Source organism: Lontra canadensis, unplaced genomic scaffold (genome assembly GCF_010015895.1).
Source record: "Lontra canadensis isolate GAN:19392208 unplaced genomic scaffold, GSC_riverotter_1.0 scaffold6, whole genome shotgun sequence".
NCBI lineage: Eukaryota > Metazoa > Chordata > Mammalia > Carnivora > Mustelidae > Lontra > Lontra canadensis.
This window is the reverse complement of record NW_022631000.1, coordinates 26,614,962-26,627,806: the sequence shown is the minus strand read 5'-3', so window position 1 is coordinate 26,627,806 and position 12,845 is coordinate 26,614,962. Positions and strand designations below refer to the sequence as shown.

At 48.4% G+C, this 12,845-nt stretch overlaps 1 protein-coding gene across 1 annotated transcript; it reads right to left on the bottom strand.

Moving 5' to 3' along the window:
- Positions 1–8,229: 8,229 nt before the first annotated feature.
- On the bottom strand, positions 8,230–12,123 carry ZIC1 (Zic family member 1). Its single transcript, XM_032852433.1, has 3 exons — positions 10,846–12,123; positions 9,270–9,433; positions 8,230–8,595 (listed from the first exon to the last, which is right to left on the bottom strand). Exons 1-3 carry the CDS (start codon positions 11,825–11,827, stop codon positions 8,398–8,400), a joined length of 1,344 nt encoding a protein of 447 aa, XP_032708324.1. The 5' UTR covers positions 11,828–12,123; the 3' UTR covers positions 8,230–8,397.
- Positions 12,124–12,845: the final 722 nt, after the last annotated feature.

Here is a 12,845-nt window from a genome sequence, read left to right as displayed (position 1 = left end):
ACACACACACACACACACACACACACACACACACACACACACACACACTTTAGAGACCAGCAGAAAGCTCCAGCTTAAAAAGGTAGGTTTTGGTGTCCACAGAGACAAAGAGGATCCAGGAGAGGAAGGATCCTTTTCGCTCCCGCCTCACTAGGGAGCCCCGCGACATGTCTGGCTACCTTGGGGTCCCCGGCGTTCACACACACCAGCCGCAGAGGCTGGATTGGCGCGGCTGTTCCAAATCAGCCCAACTTCTCAGCGCGCGCCTCGGGCCACGCGCGTGCACGAAGTCGCGGGCCCAGTCAGCTAGGAAGGTGGAGGGGCGGGGTGGGGGAAGAACGCGACTTACCAAGTCTGGGGTCTAGATTTCGGGAAAGGTTGGCAGCAGACAGAAGCCGGGCAGATAGTCCTACCGAAGACGGGCAATATGGGCAAGGACTAAGGCGCGAGTGGGGGAAGGAAAGCGCCTGTCTGGTTTGGGGTCCATCTTGGCCCCGGCCCGCTCCCCCGTCGTCGCTTCCGCAGACTAAACTCGGACTGACCGGAGGAGGCCACAGAGCCCGCCTCGCCTCCATCAGGCCAGAGCCTCCGGGCCTCCGGGGCTCTGGCGCCGACCCGGGGGCGCCGTGGGGGTGGTTGGGGTGGGGGGAGAGGCGTCCCCACTCTCTGGCCCGGGAGAGAGCAACCACGTCGCCAGCACGGATGCTGCCGGCCAAGCTGAGCAGCCGGGCAAGTCCGTCGCGCCCGGCCGCTGGCTAGCAGACCCCGGCCCGCTCCCGCCCCCGCCCCTCCCTTCCGTCAAGCCCCTCGCCAAATGAAAAGGGTTCTTTGGGCCCTGGCCTTTTGGGGAGGAACGCAAGAACCCACGCTGGGTTTGAGCTTTCCGCTTACAGTGAGCCCGACATGGGTCTTCATCATAAGCATGGAGTCCGTGGACTCTAGATCGCGCCCCACCCTCCAACACGCAACAACGCATTCGAACACAAAAGCACCCAAATCGCGAAGGGTTCCCTGTGAGGTGGGTCTTGTGGCGGGGTGGGTTCGATCAAGCGATTTCTGCTGTAGGGTCTAGACGCTGGGCTCTCCGGCCTCTAGGTAACTCAGACAAGAGAACCCTCCTGCTCCAACCCGTTAGGCCAAATCCCCGGGTGTGCGGGTGACTGGCTTCTGCCAGGTCTCTGTGGGTCCAGGTCCCTGTGGCTTTTCTCATGCCATCTTCGTATTATCAAGCTCTGAGACCTAGAGCCTGGGAAAGAGGAAAGGCCTTGTCCTGGAAGGAACATTTCCAAAACCACTGGGCCGCGCCCTTAAGCTGAAGACTTAGTGAGTGGTGGCTGTCAGATTAAATGATGCTATGACAACCACCCCCCCCCCCCCACCGCCAAGAACTTTCGGAAAGGTGAAGCTGGCCCTGGGTTACAGTGTAGTGACACAAGGCCTCTCCTGTTGGCAGTGGGGGAAGCAAGAGGGATGGGTGGCATGGCATGGGTCCACCCATTCATTTACAAGTAAAATCCAGAGGAGGATTGGAATCTGTGGCAGCCATTATCTGATGACACGGGACCTAGGATTTCAACTAAAACACCCAAAGACAGAACCCTATAGAAGCTGATCTCAAAATAGAATAATCCAGGAACACTCCACCACCCCTCCTCTTTGTTTACAAGTTGGTCACTCCACCAGACAGGTTATGTACTGACTCTGGAACTGTCAATACAATGGCCACAAAATATCATGCAACGTGCAGGACCCCAAGAATGTCACCAGTGCCTGAAACTCCTGATTTTTCTCTCCAAACCCCACACTTTCCAGGTCTCTCAGTCAGGGCAGTTCCTCTACCAGTCATCAGCTAAACACGTTTGAGCTTAACAAAACTACATCAACTAGAGAGCTGACAAGAACCATTTGGGAAGGGTCGATGAAAACCTTAGACCAAGCTGCTGCTAGCCCCCTAAATGGGTAAGTGGTGGCTGGGACACACAGAGAGGAAGAGAAGCTAGGAGAGAGAAAGGAAAAGGGGAGAGAGACAGATAAGGGGACATTCAGGCCTATAGCTGGGCAAAGATGGTGGGCGCTAGGAAAACCCCTACTGCCCTTTTCCCCCCTCCCCTCATCTCAGACTTCGGCTCTGTTTAGGTACCAGATGAGTGGAAGGTACGTATTCTCCTTGGAACTAAGGGAGAAGAAGGGCCGGGGTGCAGCTTCCGGCTTAGGAGAGGACAGGCAGAGGGAGAATTCTCAGGGTGCTTGTCTCTTGGCTGGGGCTTGCGCACATCGCAGGGCACGACGCTTGGGATAAGGGAGACTCTGCCTGGCCGGCTCAGCTTGCGGTTCGGGTAACAACGAGCATAGGCTCGAGCCTACGCTAGTCGGCCTGGCTTTGTGAACTCACTTAAACCAACGCGGTTTGAAAACAAACACGTGCAGCTTCCTCGCCGCACTATTTTGGCAGCCCGGCCAGCGCCTTTCACAGGCCTGAGCCTCTGAGAGGTTCCCTCAGCAGCCCGCGTGGGCAAAGGCGCCTCCTGCATATTCATCAGCACGTGGAACCGCGGGCCGCGGGCCGCGCATGCGTACAGCTCTCCCAGCCGCAGCCCGGGCCCGCAGGCTGATGACTTGGAAAGCGCCCCGCCGGGCTGCAGGGTGGCGCAAAGGGCCCAGCGAACGCGGACCGTCCGGCCCTCTGTGGAGGTGCTTTGGGGAAATCTTGCTGTTTCGCTCCCCTCATCCCGACACACACATCCACCCAAAAGCGTGTTTATATATTTTCAGGAAATTCTCCAGGACAAAAATCTCCCTTGACTCAGAGACTCGTCCACTTCTCTCCTTTCTCTTGGTTTTACCTTCCTCCACAACTCAGTTTCCTTTGCGAGAAGCGAGGCGTTTCCAGGAGAGAAAAATTTTTTAAAAGGGATCAGGATGTGAGCTTCTCTCGCCCTCTTTACGTCTGTATGTTTTCTGTAGCTTAATAGGAATTGTCACACAAAGAATAGATTTACTAAGGTATCTAGCCTTCAAACGTCTGGTGGGAGTTGTTGTTTTTTAAGATATGAATTCCATGTTTATATCCACGTTTAATAGTTGATTCTTGTGTAGGTGAAAATATCACTAAGTTTCACAACCAGTGAATTTCCCTGCATATACTAGAGATTCCTTGCAACCATCACAGGCAACCAAAATATTGTGGACAGATGACAGCAGTCGTATGTCTTTAGCATTTTCACGGCCAAATAATGTCACTTCCATACTAGATAGCTAAATCCTACTTTTTATTCTTGAAAAATCCACCTCCAGTATAGCATCAATTAGAAACTTCATACTGTTCTAGCTCCTTGCTCTAAAGTGGAAATAAACCATAGGAACTAATGCCAGAACTCAGCTTGCATGGTAAAAATAGTTCCTGGTTTGGCTTGATCTTGTTTCCTCTTGCTCAGGGAGAGACTCTGGAGCAACCAGTCTTGCATAAATAAATGGAGAATATTGCCCATTCTCTGTGTATATTACACCATTATATTTGCAATAAACTTTGAAGAAAAGACTCAAATGTGACATATCATAGAAAGTTATTAACATGTTTCTTATTTTTTCCCCAAACCAGTGATTATCACTTGAAAAAAAAATAGATTGCTGTATAGTTACCTTTATAAAATATTACTTTCTATATCTAACCAGTTTGAATGAGTACATATTACTGATGGTGATGTAAAAAGTTGTAAAAAGTTGAGAGTACCATGTGCAATATGAACCTTTAGTGGTTAACTGGCATAGATGGGATACATCTTTTCATTGCCACTCTATTTTCAAGAATTCTAAAACCAGAGAGTGATATCAACTGTGACCATCTTCATGGAAACATTTTTTTTCCTAATATGAACACACAGTTCTAAGAACTACACTTGATACTAGGAGGAAGCGAGAACTCTGTACCTAGAGAGGAGGAGATAAATTTGTAATTAGTATTTCACGTTGAAAAAAAAAAAAGAGAGAGAGAAGAAATGTGAGTTGGGAATGTCTGAAATCTGATGGTTTCATATATAGTTCACAAGTAATCAAAAACACCACAAGTTCAATGTCTTCCTTTGAAGTTTGCCAGTTACTCCCCAAGCCATCTTAAACTGATGCTGCTCTTTAAGGACCATAGCCTTCTCCAAGCTGCTTCCTGGAAAGAAGTATGTTTTGGTACTAACTATACCAGCACTTATTCACCCCAACACACTTATTGTATCTTGGCCCCAAAAAGGAGATGTCTGGAAGGTTTCAGAGCTTGGGAGTGTAGTTCTGTTGCCAGTCCTTTAAAAGTTCTGAGAAAACTTCACAATCAACAAATAAAAACATCTAAATGCCAGGCCCATCACCAAAGAAGGTTAGTGCTTTTTTTTTTTTCAGTAAAAACCAAAAAAAAAAAAAAAAAAAAAAATGATAAGCATATGGGCCAATTGAAAGGTTACATCTTTCTTTTGGAGGTGGTTTGCTTCTTAAAGGTTAACTTGAATGCTTGACTTTAAAAAATCAAAATCATCAGCTGCAAATGCTTAAAGCAGTTGGGGGTAGCTTTTGAAGAAGAAAACAAAGGATCTGAAATGTTTGAAAATTACTTAACCCCCATATAAATGGTGCTTGTATATTTATATGCTTACTCTGTAAATGTACACACACATATCACAACTCATTTCTCTTCATTTCTCAAATATGATTGCTTGTACTTAGGCATTTTTGTTGACACAATATAACTTTTTAATAACTAGTCAGTTGTTCTAATCACTTTATAGTACCGAGAATACAATGCAGTGGAAATATGAATCAGGATGGCTTTCTGCCTAAACCAAAATCCACAGCTACACACAGAAACCAGCCATTTGCAGCATATTCAGCTCCTGCTAAATAGGGTCTAACAATATATCTCGCTGTTCACATTCATGTATTTCAAAACCTAATAGCCCATGAAGAAAAGTATGAAGAATACATCTCAAGAAGCAGACATTAAAGGTACCAGCAAAATAATAGACTACATTTAAGTTTGAAGCATTATTTTAAGCAACCTACATCATTAATGACTTTTTCTTTGTGGTGGGTGTTGGGGAAGAGAATGCATAATGGGCATTGGCATAAATACTGCCTTCTACTGTAAAAGTTCCTTTCCTGTGAGGGAGATTATTCACAAACACACACAGTATTCCTCGAATGATTTTTTAAAAAATTATTTGGCCAAAGCCAAAAAAAAAAAAGATCTTTTAAATGTGAAGTAGTTTTGAAATAAGTATTAACCCCTAAAATTTATATTTAAAATATCCTATAAATGATATATCATAGTATATTTAATTATTATACACAATGATATTAAAGTTAAAAAATCACCCGAAACATAACAAATAGTGACACATTTATATTTCCAAAATTGAAGTAAACTGCTTTTAAGAATGGTCAAAGAAAAAAATGCACTCATTTACTATCTTCTTAAATGTACTAACAAAGTTTAAAAATACTGTTGTTATTATGATTATTATTATTATCATAAATACTCATGGTCAGGATCCCAGACATTTTGATCTCTGTGGGAAGGGGAAGGATTATTAATTGAGGTGTTTATCTTTCTTTCTTAGAGAGATGGAACTATCTTCATTCCTCTATTTTTTTAATTATTGGGCTTAATGTCTAGTGTCACTTCAAATTCTACACTGTTAATCAATCTGAAACCTCCAAAGCCAACTGGGGACAGCTTTTGGTCTCACAAATTTTAGGAGCTAGCAGCATTTCTTGTTTAGGTATTCAGCTTCCTTAAATCTCGCTGAACCTTGCAAGGTGGCGCTCTTTTCACGAAAGGTTGATATTTACTCTTATAATCACAGTAGTATTTTTTAAAAAGTTAAACGCCACCATCTTCCAGTTTTTCATGTGCTACATCAACTGCACCAATTCCCCTCTTTCACCAAATGAAAACTTTGTTGGCCAAAAGTGACAAATACAAATGGCAAGAGATGAAAAGACATGTCAACAAAGGATTTTTTAAAAGAATTTAACATTTTGATTTTGTAATTGGTCAATGATATACTCTGAAAAATTAACGTCTCTTTGAAATAGATGTCAGTATCTTAAGGGGTTCTCATACTTTTGCAGGGTTTCCCCCCCTTACGTTCCTTCTCAGAGTCAGTATGGCCTATGTTTTCCTGAACACACATAGTATATTTAAAAAAGCAGGTCCAGGTTCGTCCTTGTCCACAGTGAGGTCAGTTTCTGCCTCCTGCTCTGGCACATCCACACACCCTTGCAGCTACAGCCAAGGCCCTGATTTGTGATCTCCCCTACGTTGTCTGCTTAATGGGGCGATCATGCAAGCTACAACCAGAGACAAAGAAGCTCGCGTTCCTACCAGCACAGCTAACTTCGAAGGAGCAGCATAGCTTGCAAATCTATCAAACTAAACTGCAAGAAAGACAATCTGATTTAGAGAAAAGGCGTTCTGCTACAGTCATTAAGCACAAGTAATTTAGATTTTTTATATTGTCTCCTCATTTACAAATTTACTGTATCAACGCCAGCCAATGGAACGAATTTCTTAAGTAAATGAGAAATAAATAAAAGAGATAGAAAGATAATCAAATTACAGAAAATAATCCTTTTCCCTAGATGTATTTTTGAAAGAACTAATAACAGTGGCAAAATTATAGGAATAATAACATATCATAGGAAGTAATTAATTTAAATTAGCATCACATTTGAAGAAATATAAGTAAACCGCTTTATGGACGTTTACTTTTGTACAAAGAAGGAAGGTCTGTAAAAGCATGCATCAATATCCTGAAAATTAGTTATGGCCATAAATGGTTTAATTGAAGACAGCAATTTAAAATATGATATTGTAAATCTGCAACTCGGTTTCAGCCCAGAGAATTTAATTTGGGGGGCAGCGGAACCCTCTGCTTCAAGTTCATTTGCAACACTGCAGAGTGAGCCCCCAAGCTTCTGACAATTCACCTACATTAATATTGATGTCGCCTGTGCAATCTATTTCTGTTATTTTTATGGTTGTTATTCTACGTCTGCAAAGGTCATTTAAATTATACAGCGGACTAAAATTTGTTTCATAAATTTTGATATAAATACTAATTACACCCTCTCGGAGAGCCAGCAGGGTAGCGTTCATTTATCACGTTTATACGACCTGCAATGACAGAAAGGGAAGGCGAGGGAGACTGGAGAAGCTTTTCTAGAGACCCACTAATGCTGGCCGAAGAGGCAGCAGGTTGCTGGGGGTGAAGAAGAAATTCCTACCACAATCACTGAGATTTAAGAATCTTTAATAAGGTACGAAAGGTTACCAAACAGTTCTGGAAACTAAAGTGTACATACGAGTTTTTCTAGCCATAAATATTGAAGAGCTGTAACATGAATAAACCGGCCCTTTACATGCGGATAAATATGGAAACTAGGAATTATATACATTATGTGGTTGTATCTTTTGCCAAAAGCAACGGACAGTTATAGTTTATATCTTTTTTAATATCACTTTACATAAACAAATGGAACAGTTTGACACGCAGATCCAGGCTCGTACTATACGAATTCTTGACAGGACGTGAAACAACATTTTACTGCACTAAAGTACTTAAACTTTGGGACGAGAAATGTTTGCACTTTATACAAAAAAAAAAAAAAAAAGCACATTAATACCAATAATATTCTGTTAGGTCGACGTGGAGACTGTAATCGTACAAAGTAATTCACATTTTGGTACACATTTACTAGAACATTCTTGCCATTCAGTACAAACAGTTGGCTTTCGGCCGCCCACCCCCCACCCCCTCCCGCCCGCCCGCCCAGCCCCTCCCCCCTCCCCCAATGCAAAGACCACAACGCCACGAACCCACCCGCCCGCTCCAACCGAGATATAACTATTTACAGAATCCAACAGTACAGTTTTAAGCTAATAATTCTGTATTTACAAGAATGCAAAGTAAAACAAAAACAAACAAACAAAACAGAAGCCCAGAGAGCCTGTTCGATTTCCGACGAGAAACTGGCCCTCGGTCGGGGTTGGCAGCACTCGGACAGGCAGCCGCCTTCTCCTCGACCACCCTCCCGCCCCTTGGCTACCAAACCTTTGCCGCCAACAACAACAACAAAAACAAAACAAAACAAAAACAAAAACAAAGGAAAAAAGAAAGAAAGAGGAAAGAAAATTTTTTAAAAAAAGGAAAAAAAATAAGGGTTTGGGGCTTTCTTTCTCTTACTCGGTCCTGGGTCTATTGGCAGGTTTAAAAAAAAAATAGGACTGCGGTGTCTGGGGCGGGGGGGAGGGGTAGGGGCTGTGTTGATTCGCAGGGTTCATTCAGTAATATTTTGTGTACGTGTGTGTTCAGTCTCTTAAATAGGGTTTTGTTCCGTGTTTTGTTTCTGATTTTAAACGTACCATTCATTAAAATTGGAAGAGAGCGCGCTGTGGCCGGCTGTGTGGTGGACTGCGGAGGAGGAAGGCGACAGGGAGCTGGTGGTCGGGTTGTCTGTGGAGGGAGACACGATGGTAGGCGGCGTGGAGGACTCGTAGCCGGAGCTGGCGGCGGGCGAAGGCTGCGAGCCCTGCGAGGAGGATTCGTGGACCTGCGGGAATAAAGTCGCGTTTTTACGGAGATAAAGAGCCCGCGCGGCGGCGGCCTAGGACGGGTGAAGGCCGCGTGCCGTCTCCCCACGCAGCCGCTGAAGCCCCTTGAGCTCATGGGAGGCCTGACCCGCCTGACTTAGGCTTGGTTGTCCGCCTCCGCCCTGCAAGGCTCCAGGGAGAAACAGCGCCCCCGGGACTCACAAAAGAAAAATAGATCTGGGAAGGGGGAGGCAGGATTTGAGGCAAGAGCCGGCGAAGGTCCCTCCTGCAGCCGTTGTACTTTGCTTGCGCAGATTTAGGTAAGCAAACGATTAGGTCTGTGTGCAAGAGCCCAGCACTTCTGCCAAGGCTGCCAGCTACAATGGCGGCAGCCCCCGCAGAGTCAACGCGCTGGTACAGCCCTGGCTACCTCCCTACCTGGGCCAAATCCAGTCGCGTACTTCCTTCTTTTTACTTTCATTATTTAAAAGTAAACTTAAAGCACCCTTGGGTGCCCTCACGACCCTTTCCAGCCCCCGCCCTCTCTGCCCAGCCGCGCTCAGCTAAATGGAACCTTGGCCTTTCTGCCTCCGCCAGCTCCTTCCACCACCCGGCTGCCACTCGCCGCTGGGCCCTGGCAGAAGAGCAGAGCGGGTCCTGGCTCAAAGGCGGGCAGCGAGAGCGCGGCGATTACCTTCATGTGTTTGCGCAGCGAACTGGGGTGCGTGTAGGACTTGTCGCACATCTTGCAAAGATAGGGCTTGTCGCTCGTGTGCACGTGCATGTGCTTCTTGCGGTCGCTGCTATTGGCAAAGCGTCGGTCACAGCCTTCGAACTCGCACTTGAAGGGCTTCTCCCCTGGTGCGAAGGCAAAAAAGAAAGAAGTCTGATGATAACAAATCCTGCGGCTATTTTTTAAATTTTAAACAATGATTAAAACAAATAAAAAAAATAAAAAGACAGCAGCTCAGTGTTAGTACTTTGCAAGTTAAAAACCCGGGTCTTCAACAAAGTCGTCTATCTGCAGTGGAATTATAAATATCTGAACTACTTTAACTCCTAATCCAATTACATCCAGATTTAATTTTTTATTATTATTATCAGTGATGGTAGTTTTTCTAGACCCCAGAGTGGCTGCAGGTCTGGCTGCTGGTTATTCTGCCCAGAGCTATACAGACGACTTCGGGAGGCTTCTACCTAGCTCTTGCTTTCTAATTTTCACATTGAGAACTGATTCTCCTGCTGTTTTGCTCTTCTCTCCTCCCCCTACCCCCTCCCATACGCTCCGCACCCCCTTCGTCGCCTCCTCCACCCCACCCCACCCTCTACTTACACTCACATTTTATAAGGTAATCTGGGCCGAAAGCTCGGCGCGGCAAATTCTTCCTTCACTCTGGCTTTAAACCCCAAGTTCCAAACGCGGTTCACAGAAATCACCCAGGCAAACCAGAATAGGGAAACAGACAGGATTCCTGGCCTTGCCGGCGCTAGGAGCCGGGAATGGCCTGCCGGCTCAGACCACAGCCTTGAGCTCGCCGCGAACTTTTCTTTTAACTGTTCCTGGCTGGTCTCTTTATTTTTAAAGGCTAATACAGAGCATTCGGTGTTTTGAAAACTATCTCATAAAATCTAATTGACAAAAAAGGACTTCTCCGCCTTCTACTGACTCTCCCAACTCTTCAAGCTTACTCAAAATCAAGTCACTACTAAAATTGGGCTCTTTAAATATGCATAAGCCTCCAAAAGCCTCCTCAGGCCCAACTTACTTGCTTTCAATACTCCCCCCCCCTTCGGTTTTTGTTTCTTTCTCTGCGCCTTCATCCTATCTCCTCCAATTTCCTTAGTTCCTTCATTTGACCACATCTTCACTAAGGTGCCTAGAGGAAGATGGTAGCCAGAAGCAATGTTTAGATTTGTCTGCAGCTGGAGCTGCTGGCGCCTCCGCCACCGGCAAGGACCGGCCACCTCTACTGGCGTTGCGCGCTGCAAGGGCTCCACAAAGCTGGACTTGTCTTTCTGCACTCCCAGCCTTTTTTTAGCCCTCATGTAAAAATCTATATTCCTAGATAACTCTTGTCCAATCCTCTCTATACCTCTTCGTAAGTTCAAGTCTCAAACTAAAACCAGCGCACGCTCTCACTGCCGGCCTGCTGGAACCTGACGCCCAGAACCAACCACAGCCCGGTTTGTGCACCCCGGCGGCAGACTTTTAAACTTCGGGTCCCGGGCCCAGGATGGGGGGTGGGGGCTCAAGAACAGCGGTTTCGTACCTGTGTGCGTCCTTTTGTGGATCTTTAAGTTCTCAGAACGCGCGAAGACCTTGCCGCAGCCAGGAAAGGGGCAGGGGAAGGGCTTCTCGCCCGTGTGCACGCGGATGTGGTTGACCAGTTTGTATTTGGCTTTGAAGGGCTTGCCCTCGCGCGGACACTCCTCCCAAAAGCAGATGTGATTACTCTGCTCAGGTCCGCCGACGTGCTCCACGGTGACGTGCGTGACCAGCTCGTGCATGGTGCTGAAAGTTTTGTTGCACGACTTTTTGGGGTTGGCCAGCTGCTCGGGCTCGATCCACTTGCAGATGAGCTCCTGCTTGATGGGTTGGCGCATGTAACGGAAGAAGGCGCCAGCGCCGTGATGCGCGGCCATGTTCACGTTCATGGGCCCGTAACCGTGCAGCTGCGGCGCGGCATAATGCTCCGAACGCGGACTGGTCACCTGGCCATACTGTTCGGGCCGCGGGTACATGTCCCCGGAGAAGCCAAGCCTCATCTGCCCGTTGACCACGTTGGGCGACGCGTGGCCCGCCGCCTGCTCGTGAAGGCCAGGGAAGAGGAGGTGGCCCGCGGCGTCCGTGTGACCGTGTGGGCCCCCGAAGCCTCCGGCTGAAGCAGCGAACAGACTGTGTTGAGCGCTGGCTGCCGCTGCCGCGTCGCCAAAGCCCCGGTTGCGGAACAGAAAGTCCCGCGTGGAGTTGAAAGCTGCGCTCGAATAGGAGCCGACGTGGCCCGGGTGGTGGTGATGGCCCAGGGCCGCGGCAGCCGCGTAGCCGGGGGCCTGCGACGTGAAGGCCGTCTGGCCGGCGGAGGCCAGCTCATGAGAGCTGGGGTTGAGCTTGAAGGCGCCCATGCCGTCGGCGAACGGGTTGATGCCCAGGCCCACGTCGCGCTCGGCCACGTCGCCCGCCGAGTGGTGGCGGGACGCGCCAAAGGTGGTCACGCCGATCGCGGGGTACTGGGGGCCGGCGTCCAGGAGCATCGTGGCTGCTCGGGGCGAGCCCCGGCCTCCCCCGCCCCCCCCCCCACCCTCGCCCGCCGAGGAGGGAAAATCAGGAGGAGGAGGAGGAGGAACGGGAGGCGGAGGAAGAGGAAGAAGAAGAAGAGGAGGGAGGAGGAGTCGACCCACCTCGCGAAGTCCTAGCCCGCAGGCAGCGGCGCTACGCGCCGGGACGCCCGCCTGACCAAGCGCTGGGAAGCCGGACGGCTCCGGGCCGCAGGCAAGGCGGGCTCCCGCGCCCGCCAAGCAAACCCCGCCGGCCCGGCTCGCACTTTTCGCCGCTCAGTCTCTGCCGAGAGGACCCTGCGTCAAGGCTGCCCAGGGAAAGGCGTGGAGCATCTCAGCCCCCCAAAAAAAAACTTCCTCCCGGATTTGTAGCATAGAGGAATGTGAGCGCCGGAGCCGCTACTACTCGCCCTTTCTCCGCCTCGCGCCGTATGCCCCTCCTAACTTCTCCACTAGCCCCTCGCCCTTTCTTTTCTCTCTCTCTCCTTTCTCTCAGGCTCGCCTTCTCGCTCCTTCACTCTCCTTTTTCCCCCTCTGCTTTTTGCGGAAAAAAAGGGGGGGGGGAGAAAAAAGAAAGAAAGAAAAAGCCAAAGAAAAGGCGCAAATCATGCACAATATTGTCTTTTGCGGTTTATCTTCCTGGGGAGAAACTTTCACCTCCTCAGCCGGGCGGTGAGCGCGAGACTGATAGCAGCAATCATTCCTGCAGATAAATGAATTGAAAGGACGACACCGTCCCCCCCTTGATGAATGGGAGCAGGGGGAGGTGTCACGTGCTGCTGACGCGGGCGCCCATTGGTGTGCCCGCTCTCCCCCCGCCTGCAGCCGCCGCGCCAACGGAGGGCGCGCCGAGGCGCCGCGCGCCGTTCATTGGCCCGCCCGCCTCATCAATCCCAGGTATTGTAAAGCGCTTGACATCCCCTTTTGACAAACAGGGCTGCCAGGAGTAGCAACTTTTTTTTTTTTTTAAGCCAAATTTTTCCCTCTTCTCATG